Consider the following 18196-nt stretch of genomic DNA (forward strand, 5'->3'; position numbering starts at 1 on the left):
GGTCTCCCATGAGCGGCGTACAGACAACCACGCAGAAACGCAGGATGTGGCATGGGTCTGGGCTCCTGGGCTCTGGGTCCAAATCCTGGCTTGACCGGCCAACAGATCTGTGATCTGGGGCACTTTACCTTCTGGCCTCAACTTCTGGGAGACTGGTTATTTGATGCCTGGAGCATGCAGAGCAGGCCTGAGACGCACCCAAGGGCTGCTTGCGTGGGTGAGAGCTGCCTGTTGTTGACATTAGCAACCACAGGGCACCAAAGGAGAAGCACAGGTGGGGTGGGGGGGCGATGGAGCCCAGGGCAAGCAAGCCCCACCCAGAGCAGAGGTCAGGCAGCGTCCTGAGGAAGTGCTCTTACACTGAGACTGGGGGGAAACGGGGTCCAGCAGGATCATGAGCAGAAAGATAAATGAGGGCCACACATGCAGGGAAGGCTGGGGCGTGTGGAGGGGATGTACTGGAAGCCCAGGACTGGAGCCCAGAATGCACGGCAGGACGCTGGCAAGGGGGGACCAGGAGATTGAGCCCAGGCCCTCATGTATCAGGGGCTGGTGAGTCCTCGTCCAAGTGAGGCCCTGTGGTCGGTGCTGCTGTGTCTTGGAGAATGTGCTCTCCTGCTGGTCTGATGGTGTGAAGTTGCCACTGTTATTCCAGTGGAGTATCCTGAGCCTCGCAGGCTTGACAGCACTTCCATGTTCCACCCTTGACAGGACAGGACCACCCTCCCCGTCGGCTAGAGAGGGTGCTCACAGTTTCTCCAAGCAGAGCAGGCTGAGGCATCTATAAGGGGCTTGGAGGTGTGTGGCAGTCGAGGACAGGTGACATTCTGGGATACAGTTGGCTGGCCGCCTCCATACAGGAGGGTATCTGGAGAGACATGACCAGCTGCTTCTCAGAGGCCTGGAGTGAGTAGGCTTCTCTCAGGAGCAAGGGTGGCCATGGCCTGAGTGTCTTCCAGAAGCTGTGACCCAGGGCCACTGTCAGGCTTGAATAGGGGTCAGTGTGTGTCCTGCTGGCCACTTGTCACAACGGCTACAGACACTGTCTTCTTGTTTACAAGAGCTAATTCTTTATTGTCGTTCACCCTCAGGAAGGTCTTGAACACTGTGCCCAACTCACGAAGGCAGGTGCACAGTGTCACCTGCTTAGCACCACTGTATAGACCCCACCTGGACAAAGCCCTGTGGGGACACTGCCTCCGGTTAACAGCAATAGCTTTCCCTGCAAGCTCTCCCTTGCTTTCACTCTGTGGGTCTGTGCTCAAGAGGGAACAAGACGTGGCCATCCCCAGAATCAGGGCTCCCTCCTCTCCCCTCCACCTGCCTCGGACAAGTCGGCCTCATCCCCAGCTCCCCTTCTCCCGCAGTGCAGTCCCAATTGAGCACACCTCCAGTCCGTGGGTGCTTTCTCCTCTGTGTGTCCCGCCCACCGTGGGGCTCTGTAGGGGGCCTCTAGCGTGGAGGGACCTAACATGGCCTTCTTCCCTCTTGTGGTCCTTCTAGTACGAGGCGAGTGGACAATTCCAACACAAGACTGGCCGTCCAAATCGAAAGGGACCCAGGTAAGATCTTTCCTGCCCTCTTTTCAAGGTTGCTGTGTGTTGTTATATAGACAGCTCCTGGAAGAGGCATTGATTGCACTCTTATTGACCATGGAGGGGACCATGCCCACAGGGAAACTCTGCCAGCTGCAGAATAGACTGAGCAAGAAGACAGTCACGTCCTGACTGGGTTTGGAGGTGCGTTCCTCCATCCTTCAGATCCATGGGTGCTTGGTCAGTGCTGACCGATGCTGCCGGACGATCTGTTTTGTGTGTGGTAAGCATCACACACAGGCTCTAACCTGGTGTGAAGTGCAGACTATTTGACTGTCTTGCCTTAGTCTTTTTTTTAACTCTTCTATCTCTTCTTTCCTTTTAGCAGAATGCTGATTTTAACTGAGGTGGAGATATATATATATACACACACACACACTGAAGATTGAACCCAGGGGCACTTTTTCCTGAGCTATGTCCCCAGCCCCTTCCCTTTTTTTTTTTTTTTTTGAGACAGGCTCTCACTAAGTTGCTGAGGCTGGCCTTAAACTTATAATCCTCCTGCCTCAGCCTCCCCAGTCACTGGGACCTCAGATGTGTGCAGCTATTGTGGATATTTTTATTGGTCTCACTCTCTCGGGGTGACTGGGACATGTGGCTGGCTGTCACTGCTCAGCATCATGATAGTATTGGGATGCATATTGCTCACCTGTGAAAAGATCAAAATTTAGAAAACAGTGAGCTACTATTGTTTCACGTCACTGGAAAATCAAAAGTCATCGTGTCAAACTATCCCAAGTCAGGACCCTCTGTGTTTGAGCTGCAAGTAGATGATCAGTGTAACAGTGGATCTGAAAGTACCTGGAGAGACAGGCTTATTTTTGGTACAACTTTAAGTAAGAAGAAGTGGGGAGGAGGGGCAGAGACCCAGCTCTGGGGTGCAGCTGTGGGACTCCAACATCCCGGGGTGTCCACGGCAGGCACAGGGACAGCTGCACAAGCACATCATGCTTTCAGTTAGTTTTAATTATTGTTTCATCTGCTAACTATGCAGATGTGCCGTCAGTGTATTCTAAGACGGTGCCCTGAGTCAAATATCTACTTTTAGTGGTTTTAATTATTTTATTTAGACGCCCGAACAGTTTGATACTTAAAGGCTCATTTTCTCCTTCAGGTCTTTCCTTTAAAAGTGCTAGAAACTGAAAGTAATCTTTAATTAGTGTCTGAGGATGCCTGCTGATTTATCGGGGACAAGCCGGCTTCCATGTCCCGTGCGCAGAGTGGCAGGGAAGCTTTGTCAGCCTTGTGGCCAGCTCGGCCCACAGCCCCGTTCCCCTGCCAGCCATCATCATCTTATAAATGCATCAGTTTCAGTTCAGCCTTTAACTGTCTTGAATGCCCAGCAAGGACATTCATTACCCAACAGCATCCCCACATAGACTTTCTAGAGACATGGATGTTCTTCCTTAGGTGGGTGCACTGGGCATCATCACTGCCCAACCTGCTGTCCTGCTGTGTCCACGCACAGAGCAGGGTACTCAGCCCACTGCAGTCTTTACTCAGACTTCCCAGAACCTGTCTCCACTGCAGTATACAACACAGAGTGAACCTGACTCTTATTTCAGGTGTCTCCTCTTTGAGGCAATTCTATGCCTCTCTGGCTTTCTGGAATTTCTTCCCCAAAGAAAAAAAAAAACACTCTAAAAATAGAAGCTCTTACTCCTCTCCCAGACTTCCAGCTGCTTCTTATACCCACAAGACCAGGAAGACGGCCCAGTTTATCCAGTCTTCTCCTAAAAAGCTTCTAGCCTCCTCTCCACAGATCCCAGAGGGGAGGGAAGCAGTCGGAGCCCAGCAGGGAGGGTGTGGGAAATGCACCGCGCTTACCCCCAAGCCTCAGCCTGCAGCCCTGGCCTGGCAGGGTGTTCCATCACCCACCTCCCTCCTGCCCCTTCTTTCCCCTTATCCCCCTCCTAAGTGTCACCATCTGCCCAGTTACAACACCCAGTAGCACTGACAGCACTGACCCCCCGTGGATGCAGAGCTAGAGCACTCAGCCACAGCGGGGTGGAGCAGGTGGAGCATGCAGAGGTGGCTGGGCCAGCTTGGAGGACAGCACCCCACCCAGGTCTCACCTTCACACAGCTCCTGCTTGCAAGCATTCCCAGTGGCTTTACCCGTAGTCACCCCCAGGACACAGCCCTTCAGCTGACGAGTGGCTAAGTGAGCCACTATGTGCCCAGCAGTACACCCAGCTGTGAAGCAGAGCAGACCTCCAAGGTATACAGCACAGGAGGTACACAGCACCTCCCAGGTATACAGCACAGGAGGTACACAGCAAGGGGCAAAGCACGGGCCCATGTGGTGCTCACATGGTGCATGCTTTCCTCGGACTCCTGGGGACACCAGAAAGGTGCCCTCTATAAAGTGTTCCTAATTAAAATGTATATGCATATTTAAAACAAACTTAATATAAATCATATATATGATTTATATTATAATGATATGTATCATATAAAGCATAGAATTATATGTAAACATAGCTTGCATACAATGCTAATAATAACTGTATTCATGTATGATAGCATATATATATAAATGGGTGCTGTGTAGTGTCTATAAATTATACCTCAGTGACGTTGATGGAAACAGTGTCCTGGAGGTGCCTGATGGGCATTTCCTTGAAACATTTCTCTAGGAGACCCTAGAGAATGCTCTGTGGCGTCACCTGTTGTTCAACAGGTATTTAGTTAATTCCTACCATGAGTTGCAAATTCTTCCAGGACTAGGATATGAAAACAAGCAAATTCAGATCTAGACTTCTCCTCACTGAAATTGTGGGGCAGACAAGAAATTAGACACTAATTGAGTAACCGAAAACCCACGTACACACAAAGCAAAAGCACAGTGGTGTCAGAGTAGTAGGCTACAGTGCAAGAGTCCACGTACAGGATTGTCCTGAAGTGATTGGGCTGATGTCTGAGGAGAGAGCCACAGGTGATAATCCAAAGTGGGTGCCAGGGCAGCCCAGGCAGGGCCACGTCCCCCCAGGTCCAGGTGGGAGGCGAGAGACCCCCAGCTGGAAGTTTCGTGTGCTGGGTGTAAGGGTGAGGAGAGAGACAAAGACCAGACCACAGTGACTTGTGTGGCCCTGGGAGTGAGCCTGCCCAGGACAGTCCTAGCTCTTTCCTGTGAATGATGAAGTTCACAGGTCAGGCTGAGAAGTTCTGTCCATCTTAAGAGCATTGAGAAGGCACAGGAATGGGCTGAAGGGGTCCTGGGAATCATGCTCTGCTCTTCAACTGGAAAAGCTGGTTCTTCTGCAGGTTGGGATGGGATAGCAGGTCCCTCAAATAAACAGAGGCTGCCCACAGCAGAAATATTGGTAGCTTGACTGAGCTAGGGGTATCAGAGATGGAGAAATGTACAAAGATTCAAAAAGTATTTAAAGTGGATGAAACAGGAGTGGAAAGAAGTGTGGTCATGGCTAACTGGGTGGTGGTACCAGCCACTCAGATGGGATCGTGGACAAAGGGCACCCACATGGACACATGGAAGCTGAGCAGCACTGGAGACCCCCAGAGAAGGTGTTGAGTACAACAGGGGTGCACAGGCTGGAGCTCAGAGACCTCAGTGGAGGCAGGAATCTGTAGGGCACTTGCATCTAGATGGCAGTTCCATCCTTGGTGTGGAGCAGACTGCTTCAGAGAGGCTAAAGGGGTAATAGTGTCCCTTACATCCACTGAGGGGGTGAAGAGCAGGTCTTCAAGGTGTACAGGGAGTCTGATTTGGCCTTATTCCAGGGACAGACCTTTTCCCAGGTCTGAAGGCTCCGTGACCACTCACCTGCTGTGTTCCTGTCTGCCTGTAGGGGGCGATGACAACAACCTCAATTCTATCTTCTATGAGCACTTGACAAGGACCCTGCAGGAGTCACTCTGTGGAGACCTCCTTCTCGGTCGTTGGGGCAACTATAGCTCTGGAGATTGCTTCATTTTGGCTTCAGATGACCTCAATGCTTTTGTGCACCTGATTGAGATTGGCAACGGGCTTGTCACCTTTCAACTTCGAGGACTGGAATTCCGAGGTATGATTCCTTCACTGCGGGCGATGTTGGCACTTGGTGCTTGAACTGTGGTCATGCAGAGTGTTAGTGAGAGGCCACCAGGAAGAAGGGAGAATTGAATGCCAGTCCCACTGAAGGAGAGCTGGGGACCTGGTGACCATTACCTTGAATGGCAGTGTTCTATGCAGGTTAGCCCAGCAGTCAGGGGACAGTGACCTGAAACTTAACCATGCCTACACCTGGGGATAAGCAAAGCAGAGCCCTGGGTCTATCTTGGGGAGAATCCAGAAGCACCAAGCGGAGGTTGGCACCCCTGGCTGCAGGTCATCAGCTGGACCTGCGGTAGAACCTGGTGCTGCCAGTCACAGGGGCCGGGGCTGTCCTGCATCAGCCAACTCATTGGAGCAGGGCTGTCACTCCTATCTTCCGCAGAGGGAGAGTGACGGTAAGAACAGCTGCCACAGAGTGAGGTGTGATTCTGAGGATTTCACACCAGTGAGGGCAGCACACGCGTGGCCATTGCTTTGTGGTTACCACGTCTCCCTGGCTCCTGAGTGTGACCCCTGGAGCTGGAGCAGGTGGTGGAGCAGGAGGGGTAGCAGCCGACACACTTACCGCAGCAAGTGCTAGTAAGGAAGGAAGTGGGGGTGGGACGGAAGGCCGCTGCAGAGGGTGAGGGTGACGGGGCCCGCACTGCAAGGAAGGCGCCGGAGGAGAGTGGGAAGCATGCCCAGGGTAGGGACTGACATATACTGAATGTGTGCACTGGGCAGCACCAGGAGGACAAGGGCCTGGAGCTGACCAAAGCAGGGGCCACAGTGACACCAGGGGCAGCTGGAGGCGGGCAGTGGGCCATCTCGCAGCCAGGGCCTGGGAACCGTGAGGAATGCTGCAGGGGGAGAGGCTGGACCCCTTTATGCTCTGGAAGTGCTTGCTGGCTGTCCGTGGGGTGTCCAGGGAAGCCACAGAGAAAGCAGGACGTGGAAGGCTGCTCAGGACTGCACCGCCATCCCCCAAGCCTGAGAGGAGGGCGGGGAGAGCTGAGACACTGGGAGGTGGACACAGCAGAACTGAACGCTGGGGTGCAGAAGAGGGGGCAGTGCACTGCCAGTTTCTAGATGGAGTGTTTCCGTGGGCAGAGGGGCAGTGTTTTTGCTGCTGTGACTAAAAGACCTCATTAGAGGAGGAAATGTCTATTTGGGGGCTCATGGTTTCAGAGGTCTCAGTCCACAGACAGCCAGCTCCATTCCTTGGTGCTTGAGGTGAGGCAGGACATAATGGCAGAAGAGTGTGGCAGAGGGAAGTGGCCCACATGATGTTCAGGAAGCAGAGACTAAGGTCAGCTCACGAAATACATACCCCAAAGCCATGTCCCCATGCCCACCTCCTCCAGCCACAGCCCACCCACCTTCAGTCGCCACTTGGTGACTCCCATCAGGGGATTCATGCACTGATTGGATAGCAGTGCAGTCCTCTGAACCTTCTTGCACTGTCTCACACAGTGAGAGCTTTGGTGACACCTCACATCCAAGCCATAACAATTCCTAAATAAACTTGTATGAAAGATAATTTTTGTTCCAAAGTGGTTGGTCTGTTTCAGGTATGCGTTCTGTGCATCTGTGACCCGCAGGCATCGGAAGAGGGGGCTGGGTTGAGGGCTGTCAGGCAGGGGGCAGAATCCCAGAAGCTGGGTTGCCCCCAAGTTTAGGCAGGTGCCAGGGAGTGGAAGAGGCAAAACCCCGTGCGATATGCCGTAGATTTCCCTCTGAGCTGGATTCCTGGAATACAAGGGAAGAAGTTTGAAAACCAACCTCTCTGAATATGAGCTATAATTTCTATCACAAATCCTTGTCTTTTTTAGCCCCATTAGCCCACTTGACAAGTCTCCAAGTTTAAAGAGTCCAAAGCTAATTAGATGCCAAAGTTCACAGAGCCTCTCTGTCTTCCAGCCCCTGTCCTACTCAGGTCCTTCTTGACCTGTCACAGCAGACATCTGGTCCACCTCCGGTAGTTTCCTCTGGCAGCTCAGCTTCTGCAGGACTGAGCCGCAGAGCCACGGTGGCCTGCTGCCCACCATCGTGAGGGCCGGCCGAGCTTCAGACTCTCCCTTGGGGTCATGAATTGGCTGCATTCAGCCTGCAGACAAGCCAACTGGAGGGCCCAGGGTGCCATGTCTGGGGCTGACTGCCACCCCAGGACCTTGGGACTCCTCCACAGGGGGCTGTCCTGGGTGTCTGACGATTCCAGAAGGGAGCAGGGGACACTGTAGGGCCTCCTGAGGTCCAGCCTCTGGGACAGGTGCACATTTGTGCCACATTCCAGTGGTCAGTCATTCCCAGGGACAGCTCAGGTCCAGGCGGGGAATGTCCCTGTCTCGTTGCCCTGTGGTGTGTGGCAGGAGGCGTGTTCCCAGGGGCCACCCCAGCAGCATACCATACTCCCTGGGCTTCTCAGGTGGGATGGGAGGAAGCAGTGGTCATGTTGGGCGAGACTGCCGGTCTCTGCCATGGCTGGTTGACCTTACTTCTTCCATCCAACCACCGTAGGACTGTCCCCTGGCTGCAGGGCCACTTTGGCACAGTAATGATGTCTTGAGGTAAAGAGCCAGCAAACTCGCCCCAATCCCACTTGCTCTCATGCAGGATGTTTTCTTTGACCTAGTTCCAGGCTTGTGGTGGAACGTGGGGACTTTAAAAAGCGCATAGTGGGCTGTGGCTGTGGCTCAGTGGTAGGGCGCTCACCTAGCATGCCTGAGGCACTGGGTTCGATCCTCAGCACCACATTAAAAAAAAATAGATAAAGATATTGTGTCCATATACAACTTAAAAAAAAAAGCCTGTGGCTTGACAAGATCTAAAGTGTGCCTTGGTTGCAGGAAGAGTCCAGTTGACCCAGAATGACTGCTCTGCTTTGTCTGCAATATGGACTCCAGTATTCCCACGGGGCTCTGTTGACTTGGCCTCCTTGGGCATTGTTCTAAGTTTTCTTTTCCACATTTTGCTTTTCTTTTGAATTCCCTATGTCCCCAAATAGCAGGCTTTATTTTGGTAGAATTTAATCTATTTCAGCACAGCCCGAGGCAATCAGAGTACAGAAGGGAAGCCTGCTTAGAGGAGCCAGCAGGAACGAGCCTCCCTGGCTCTCTCTCTGCTTCTCCTGTTTTCCTTTTGTGGTGCTGGAGATGGAGCCAGGGCCTCTCACACACCAGGAAAGCGCTCTGCCACAGACCTATACCCCAGGCCCTGACTGTGTCTCATAAAGTAAAATATATGCCCTAGAGAAAGGCCAGTTCCTGAAGCAGTGGGCCAAGAAAGTCCCCTTGTCTTTCTCCCCTTGGTGACGCACACTGTCAGTAGGAGTGGTTAGCCACAGCTAAGGAAATCAGCTCTCACAGACTTTAGCAGAAGGGTTTGTGGGGAGATATGTCTGTCAAAGGACTCGGACTTGGGAGCAGGTTGGCAAAGCCGGCTGGGCAGCCACTGGGCAAATGCCATGTCTAGAACCACACCGCCGCTGGGAAGGGTCACATCTGCACCAGTGGAACCAGGCCCTGCCCTCACATCATCAGCACCATGAGCCGGAACACCGGATACTGCCATCCCCAGAATCTGGATGGAAGAGCCGTCCCTGCTGCCACCTCCTTCCAGAATGTGATCCTGGTGACCTGGCCTCTCTGTGTTGCTAGCTCATGAGGCACAATCTGGAGTGAATGTGTCAGACTGACAAAGACAAGGTCACATGTATGCCCTGTGGGTGCACAGGAGACTTTGGTCCTCGCCACAGCAGATGGCCATCCCCTCTCACCAAGACATACCCACGAGATGCTGGCTGCTGTCACGGTAGTGTCTGAGTCCAAAGACAGGTAGATACTTGCTTTGCATTTCACATGGAGTCCAGTCAGGGAGTGGCTGTGGTCAGCAAGGGCATGGTCCATTCTACCCCAGCAGGGATCCTGGCCAATGGAGGCTCCGCCTGCTTCTTAACGCTGTGCTTTCAAGGCCATCTCACATATGAGTGCTGAGCTCACAGAAACCAGAGGACTGAATGGAATAAATAGGCCAGGCTTGAAGCATGGATATCACATTTCCATCTACGTTCTGTTGTCCTCAGGGAATTGATGGGCTGGGGAATGCTTTTCAACTGAGCACCCAGGAGAAACAGCAAAAGGCTTTGGGGAACAGCTGCGGCACTGTGCACGGTTTCCCAAACATGGACTGGAAGCTTAGATCCTGGGCAGCCAAAGGAACAACCCAGTCCACGGCATATCCTGCTTGGATTCACTGATGCTGTAGTGAGTAATTAACACAGACTCAACATCAAGAGCACAAATGAGGAAGATGTGTTTTTCTATTCTCTTTTTAGTCCGTGTATTCCAGAATAGAGGTAAAGTCTTTTCTTGTTAGCCTAAGAAATCAGGAGTGTAGTCCTGCTGCCCTTGGGTTCTCCTGTGTTACCTGCCTCCACCTGGCTGTGGAGCTTCCAGGGGGAACATCATGGTTGATCATCAGCTTTGACTCTAAGCCCAGGTGACAAGCCAACAGGCTGAGGCACTAAGTTCAAGATTTTTCAAAAGGAATGGAGTCCACTGGATGATAACCCCAGTTGACCATCTAGAGCCAGTGGACACAGCAAGGTGGAGGAGACAATCTCTTCAATGTGTTTCTGTCCTTCAGCCAGTTGGGCCCCTGTGTGGCGGGAGGACCCCTGTCTAAGCAGAGGGTGAGAATGAATGGGCCCTCACGGCTGCCACAGCAGGCTGGGTGACTGAAGATGCTGGGTGAAGAACTAAGGATCAAGGACAGGAGCAAAGAGCCAGAGGCGCAGGAGGGCCTCTTACCAGATGCCTGTGCACTCTGGCCCGGGAGAGCACAGGTCTGAAGGTGACAGCACAATCCCCTGCTCACCTGACAACCCAGGAGACCAGGAGACTGCTGCCAGTCAGCAGTAAAGCCCCCAAGCCCCAGGCCTCCATGTCTTGACCAGAGCTTCTCCCCCTGGCCACTTGTCTTCTTTCATTCTTCCTTTTGAGTATTGATTTGAAATTTGCACCATAGTATTTATTTGGTTCACAAAACACTGTGTACTCACAGTACAATCCTGTCAGAGAATCCCCAGGTGACATGGCCTCGCAGAGCCTGGATTTCTGCATCCCAGCCTTGGTGGGATCCCTGATTCCTCTCCAGCTCTGTAGTCTGTCGGTCCCAGAGTCAGAAAAGTTGCCCTTGCTTGCTCCCCTGGGGAAGCTGGAGTCTCTCCCTGCTTCAGTTGGAGTATAACCCCGCCCAGGGGAGCAGGTGCTATTGGGAGACCACCCAGGGCTTGGGCCATGCCAGGTGTCAAAGAGGAGTGGAGCAGGCCCTAATGGGGTCCTTGCTGACAGTGCAGGCAGGTGGGTGAGGGGACCACACGGGAGGGGAGGGCAGGGAGCGGAGAAGTGGAGCGTGTTGCTGGGCAGCACGAGGAGCTCACCAGTGAGTGGTCACAGTTCACAGAGACTGCTGAGATCTGTGTGGTCTTCTGGCCACACTTGTCTTCATGGCTTCAGCCCTGGGAGGACAAGGCTGGTCACCCAGCATGGGGATCAAGCCAAGTGGCATCGTGAACTGAGAGACAGACAGGGGCTAGGGATGTGTGCAGGGGTGCAATTGTGGCCGCAGCGCTTGGCCACGGAGCACCAGCTGAGACCACCCCGAGCACAGAGGGGTGGGAAGAGACCCAGTGGCAGGACCCAGGAACTGTGGGCCAGGAAGAGGACAGAGACCACTGAAGTCAGGATGCCAGAGGAAAAGAGCTGGAAATGCGGAGGGGTTCTGAGGCTAACGTTAGAGAGGAGGAGCCACGGGTGGTGTCCAAGTCCAGGGTCCTCTGGGGAAGCAGGATGGAGGGAGAGAGGGAGGGAGAAGGGGAGGGAAGGGACTAGCTAAATAGCAAACGAATAGGGAAGAAGAAGGTCACTGTGTTTCAGAAAATCCATTTGGTTGTTGAAATTTTAAAAATAAAAGTTGGTTTTTACCAGAACGTGGTCCTAAATGTTAGTGTGGTCCCCTCTGTGGAATACTTCTAGCCACTTGGCCCCAGCAGCCAGGGAACCTGTGCAGCTCCTGCGGGAGGGACATTGAGAGCAGAGTCCCAGCTCTCAGTACACACAGCATCCCTCGGCCTGGGAAACTCCGACCCCGGATCTGCCCTCGTCTGTGTGAGATGATGTCAGCCGTCTCTGTTGGCTAACACCCCAGAATCACAGGCCTGGGGTGATTCCATGTAACCTCATCTTACCCACAGCTGATGCAACCCAAAGCTTTATCTTACCTGACCAGGGCTCTCCTGCTCATCTCGGAACTATCTAGAATCCTCTCTTCTCTGTGGCAACTTTCAGATCATCATGGAGTCCCTGGTTCTTACGTCCACATAGCTCGAGGAATCTGTTCAGTCCCTGGCTCAAAACTTTACCATCAAATACGCTCTCCATTCCGAACTCCTAAACGTGTTTCTCTTAATTTCAAATTACGGGACCTGTTGGCGGGAGAGACGAGGCCAGGCTATCTGGATAGCAAGTCTGGGAAGAAGGTGGACTTCCCGTGGGATGTGAAGCAGTCTGCACTGGAAGGCTCTTGGAGAAGGGAGCCAGGAGGGACCCCACAGGGAGGAGAGTGGAGAGCGCTGGTTTGTCTCACCTGCCCAGGGTCAAGAGTGGGCAGTCACACTAGTCCCAGATAGGGTGACGGTGCTGTGCACGCCAACATGCCATGCTGTGCTTCTAAGCTGCCCAGTGAGGACAGATGACTTGGTTGATTTCATTTTTTCTATGAACTGGTTAAAAAAAAAGTAGGAACATTTTACTTGTAATTCATCAAGTCTCATTAGACAGCGTGTAATAAAAGAAAAGTATTCATCTTAAATTCTAAGAATTTGAATTCCGTCCATAGGAAAGTCTCCTTTGAGAGCCAGTGTTCTCATTCATAGAAGGGGAAATTGCATCTGCATAGCCAGGTTGCCCTGTGCATTAAATGAGATGCCAAGACATCACTGTTTATTTGACGTTGACAAATGTCACATAAATAGATGCTGTTGTGAAATAAAAATTCTTGGAGAAAAACAGTGCTGTGTGATTTAAAGGTATTACAGCAGGTTTAAAATCTAGTTTGTGGAATGGGTCATAGGGAAAATTTTATACCTATGGGCAGATCTTAAAGCAAAATGAGGCTCCATGGGGTATGAAATCATAATAAAAAAATCTCCGCTCTGCTCACCAGAGCAAACAAGTTATGAATTATTCTAACAGGCTCCGTCTTGCTCCTATACTGCACTCCAGACCACACACTTCCCCTGGGTTCTCAAGGTCATATTTAAGGCTCCACTGTTGCAGAAAGACGGGAACTGGATCTCGGCAAGACACTGCTCACAGAAGTAATGCAGGACAAGCCTGTCCTGTCCTTGTTCCACGACCTTGACCATGGCACTGCACTGTCGGGGCCAATTTCCCCGTTGTTAAGACTGGATTAATTTCAAGAGCATGATTATCGAGTAGGTGCTGAGCAATTAGGAACAGGAGCACCCGGCAGCTGCAAGCTGGCCATGATGATGGCAACGGCGTGGCCAGCAGTGGAGAGATGACCGTCCAAGGCAGGGAGGAGCTCAGCTTCCTGTCCCCTGCCCTGGTGGCTTCGAGAGACTGCAGGCTCTGGAAAGTTAGCCTGCTTGTGCAGGGGAAGCTCAGCTTTTGAGCATCACGGTGGAATGTTGGTGAGGTCACAGGAGGATTGCTGCTTGGCGGACTTCAATGACTAAATAAAACCATGTTTGCCTGTCCTGGAACCTCACTGACAGGAATTCCAATTCTTAAAAACATCAAGTAAAAAGTTTTAAATACATCATTTTATAATAAAATAGGTAGAAAAAATAAATCCTGAAAGATATATATATATATATATATATATATATATATATATATATATATATATATATATATATATTGAATTTTATTCCTACTGAAAAAATCTTAAGGTAGATTGAGAGTCTTTGAAATACAAAATTCTTTTTAATATTTTATTCTATTTTTTATTAACATGCATTTATTGTATATGGTCACGGGGTCTGGCATGGTATTTCCAAACATGCGCATAGCCGGCACGGATCAGTCCAGTCTCCCCTCCCACCCATCCTCTGGAAATCACTGTCCTACATCAGGTCACCAACTTCCAGCTCCCACTTATGAGGGAGAGCATCTCTTTGTGTCTGGCTTCTTTCATTTGGCACGATATCCTCCCGTCCATTTGTTTTGTTGCACATGACAGGATTTCATTTTTGTAGCTGAGTAGTATTCCACTGGAAATATACACCCCATTTTCTTTGCCTGTTCATCTGTTGATGGGCACCTAGGCTGAGTCCATAGTTTGTCTACTGCGGGTAGTGCTGTGGTAACCGCGATGTGCAGGAATTCCTCTGTGAGCTGACTTTTTGTTCCTTTGGATACATGCCCAGGAGTGGGATAGCCGGATCACAGTGTAATCCTATTTTTAGTTTTTGAGGAGCCTCCATAGTGACCGTGCTAATTTACATTGCCCCCAGCAGAGCATAAGGTGCTATTTCTCTGCATCTTTATCAGCATGTGTTTTTTTTTTTTTACGATAGCTGTTATAACAAGTGCGATAGCATCTCATTGCAGTTTTGATTTGCATTTTCATGGTGACTAATGACACTGAGCATTTTTTCATATATTTATGGCTATTTCCATTTCTTCTTTTGAGAAATGCCTGTTCTGATCTTTTGCCTCTTCTTTAATTGGCCGCTTGCTGTTGGTGATAGTGCTGCTGTTAAGGCCTTCGAGTTCCTTCTGTATTCTAGCCATTGATCCTTGTTCAGATGAATAGTTGACGGATATTTTCTCCTGCTCTGTAGGTTTCCTCCCCGCTCTGTTGATTGTTTCCTTTGCTGTGCAGAAGCTTTTTAGTTCACTGTGATCACATTGGTCTCCTTTTGCATTTGTTTCCTGTACCATTGGATATCTCCAGAAAATCATTGCCTGTACCAGTATCTCCTGTGTTTTTCCTAGTGGTTATCTAGTTTCAGGTCTTGCAGCTGGGTCTTTGCTCCATCTTAAGTTGGTTTTGTGTATGTGGGATCAAGCTGCCAGGTTTCTGTCTTCTGCATGGGGATATCAGTTTTCTCAGCACCAGTCATCGGTAAGGCTGTCCTTATCCAGGGTGTGCTTTGGAGCTTTTGTTGGAATGTGTGGGTTCATTTCTTGAATCTCTGTTCTGTTGCACTGGTCTGTCTGTCTGTTTCTGTGTCAATACCGTGCTGCTTGGTTGTTATGGTCTCTGGTATCTTGAAGTCAGCACTATCACGCCACCTCCAGCTCAGCTCTTTTTATTCAAGAGTGCTTTGGCTATTTGGAATCTGTTGTGCTTCTATTTGAAGTTTAGGATTGTTGTATTTCAGTGAAGGATGTCTTTGGTATTTTGTGCGGGTTACACTGAATTGGTAAACCACTTCAGATAGTATGGATATTTCAACAATGCTAATTTTTTTCAATCCATGAAAATGGGATTTTCCTTTTTTTTGTCTTTCTCAATTTTTTCATTTGTGTTTTGTGATTTTCAATATAGAGGTCTTTCATTTCCTTGGTTAAACTTTTTTTTCCCTAGGTATTTTTATTATTATTATTATTGTAGTTATTGTGAATGAGATTGATTTCATGGTTTCATTCTCAAAAAGTTTGTTATTGGTGCATAAAAATTACATTGATTTTTGTATGTTGATTTCGTATCTTGCAACCTTCCTGAATTTACCCATTTTGGTGGAGTCTTCAGTTTTTCTGTATAGAGAATTGCATCTTCTGCAGATTGTGATGTAGTGACTTCCTTCCTCTCTGCATGCTGTTTCTTTCTCTCTCTTGCCTAACTGCTGCAGCTAAAAACTTCCAGTCCTATACTGAATAAGAGTGGTGAGAGAGGAGACCTTGATCTTCTTCCAGACCTTGGAGGAAACACTTTCAGCTTTTCCCCATTCAGTACAAAGTTGGCTGTGGGTCTGTCACATAGATATAAAATCCTTGCTGCAATGATTTCTTCCAAGGAATGAAATCTGAGAGATCTAACACAGGCAGGGAGCTCCCCTGACCCAGGGAGCTGAGGATAGAGGACCTGAGCACTCTTTAGATTCAAGGATTCTGTCCCAGGGAAGGAAAGTCTCCCTATGACATGGAAGATGCAGAAGTCTCACTGTGACCTTGAAAGTGACAACCATTCAAAACTTTTTAAAGTCTTTCATGACATCATTTCATTTGTTCCCAAACAGCGCTTGATGTCTCTGATCCCAAAAGGCACAGAGGCTTAGGGCTCTACCTTAGGGGTGTTATGTCCCCCCTCTCCCATGAGCCTTCTGCCATGGTGCTGGGATGCAGCTGACAAGGGGCCACCAGAAGGCTGGGCCTGAGCCCTGCCTCACACATCTGCACTTCCAGCATGAAGCGTGAGTCCTGGCTGCGGGGATGAGCTGCTCAGAGCTCAGCATGACCCTGCGGTAGCCTTGGGCAATTCGTGGTCTCAGAAGGAAACGCATTTATGTAATAATCTATCTCACACACCCCAACGTATGTGCCTGTGAATCCTGCCCGCGTTTTTAGAAGTACTGGCTGCACCATAGCTGTGGCTGTGTCCACCGTGCAGTCAGGAGGCCTGCTTGTGCTTCCTCTGTCCTGTGACTCCCCTTCTGGTCACCATGCTGCCTGGTATGTAAGACACCTGCTGCTGGGCTGAGGAAGGCAGTGACCACTTTAAAACTCAGTTCAAATGAACGTCTTTGCAAGACATTTTGGAACAGTAGTAGATGACACTAAATGTCACCGGTGGATGGAGTTTGGGGTTCTCTGTGGATTTCAGTTAGATTCTCTGGACAACTGAGGTTGTTTGGAGCACCCATATCAGAGAGGAAGGAAGCTCAGGGAGCCAAGAGGCTCCTCGTCAAAGTGTGCTGTGCATCTGGCTTAAGATGAGGTTCTAGCTGCAGGTGGCGGATCCCTGTAGATTCTCAGTAGCCTTTCTACTGCAGGGCACCAAGATCAAGGTGCCCTTTGAAGTCCCCAGCACTCCATCATCTCCTTTAACCTCCTCTTGGTAAAGTCTGCCCCTAAGTTCCAGTCCCCTCCCTTTCACCTGAAGTGGGACGATAGCGACTGATTCCCCCATCACCACTGTGTTCCCAAGTCCTCTTTAACCTTGCAGCCTGCAAGGGAGCCTTTCTTGGGTACCTTTTCCTCTACATTTCCTTGGTACATGAATATCCCACCACCTGCCTGTCACCTACAGACATTAGGCTTAGATGTCTCCTGCGCTTTCTGCCTTGACCCCCCACACCCTCTTCAGGGATCCTGTCCTCTGGCCAAGGCTTCTGAGCCAGGCAACACCTGCCACAGGGTGGTCTGAGATGGTGGGCTGCATTGGTCTTTTGACTTCCCATCTTTCCCAAGAGAACATCAGCCCTACTTCCAGCTTGGCCCGTCAAGTGTGGCTTAACCACTACACAAAGTAGCCACATGCCCGGGCATATCAGGGAGAGACATCAGCAGTCCCTGCCACCCACCACACCATAACTGTCCAAGCTAGGTAGGGACCTTGGTCAGCGAGAAATGCTGTAACAAGTGTACCACAGAACATATGGCCTAAGCAACAAATATCTCCTCACAGTCCCAGAGTCTAGCAAGTTCAAGATCGGCCACCTTGATGGCTTCTGGGTTTGTGGAGAGTATCTTGGTGCTATAACCTCACTTGGGAGGTGAGAGTGGCAGAAGCAAGCTCTCTGGTGCTTCTTCCTATAGGGCACTACTCCCACCATGAGGGCTCCACCTTCATGACCCAGTCACGCCCAGAGTCTGGCCCCACAGCCATCACCCCTCCATACTCATCAGCACGTGAAGCTGGAGGGGGATTTGCACACCTCGAAGCTCTCCCGGCCTTCCGGTTTCCAGAAGCTTCTCTGGAGAAGCACACAGCCAAGACTGGCCCAACTTGGCCACCCCAAGGGAGCTTTGGCTTTTGCTTTGACTGGTTCCATCACCCCACACTGAAATGCTAAAACAGCTTGTGCAATGTTATTGAGGACGTTGTCACCATATTGCATGTGCTCTCTTTATGAGGATCCTGGGGACAGCCTCTCTCTGGTGTCTTTGCCAGAAATAGCTACGATGTTTCCAAGCAGTTGGTTGTTTTGTCCTAAGGACATAAGGAGCCATTTGGTCTACTCTATGCACTGGCTCTGGGAAGCCTGCTGTGAACCCTGCTGCCACCAATAGCTGCACAGGGTGTGGAGAAGGCGGCAGGACCCTGGTGCTGCTGTCTCTCCTCCTGTCTTTCTTGCCCCTATTTTTATGTAAATTATCACTTGCTTTCACATGTGGATGCCATCTTAGATGGACTTGGTTCCTTTTTGGAATCAGATGGGTATAAATAAGGCCCGCCCAGCCTGACACTGGCAGGTGTGACCCAGCACCCTGGAGACAGGAATGCAGAGCAGGAAGAGGCCAGGTGGCCACAGGAGCATCCGTCACAGAGGGGCAGCTGCCCATGCTGGCTGCTCAGCAAGCACCGGTCTCCCG

The 18196-nt window shown here is 50.6% G+C and overlaps 1 protein-coding gene across 3 annotated transcripts in view; it reads left to right on the plus strand.

Moving 5' to 3' along the window:
• The window catches only part of Pcnx2 (pecanex 2), a 174478-nt gene that overhangs the window by 122916 nt on the left and 33366 nt on the right, over positions 1 to 18196 (plus strand). For all 3 annotated transcript variants that reach the window (XM_058575011.1, XM_058575013.1, XM_058575012.1), the window contains exons 24-25: positions 1504 to 1562; positions 5407 to 5622. In XM_058575011.1, the coding sequence (XP_058430994.1) occupies positions 1504 to 1562; positions 5407 to 5622 (275 nt within the window). The remainder of the gene's footprint in view (positions 1 to 1503; positions 1563 to 5406; positions 5623 to 18196) is intronic.

The sequence above is a fragment of the Marmota monax genome, unplaced genomic scaffold, assembly GCF_021218885.2.
Source record: "Marmota monax isolate L192 unplaced genomic scaffold, Marmota_monax_Labrador192_F-V1.1 WCK01_AAM20220418_F8-fsc00071, whole genome shotgun sequence".
Classification (NCBI taxonomy): domain Eukaryota; kingdom Metazoa; phylum Chordata; class Mammalia; order Rodentia; family Sciuridae; genus Marmota; species Marmota monax.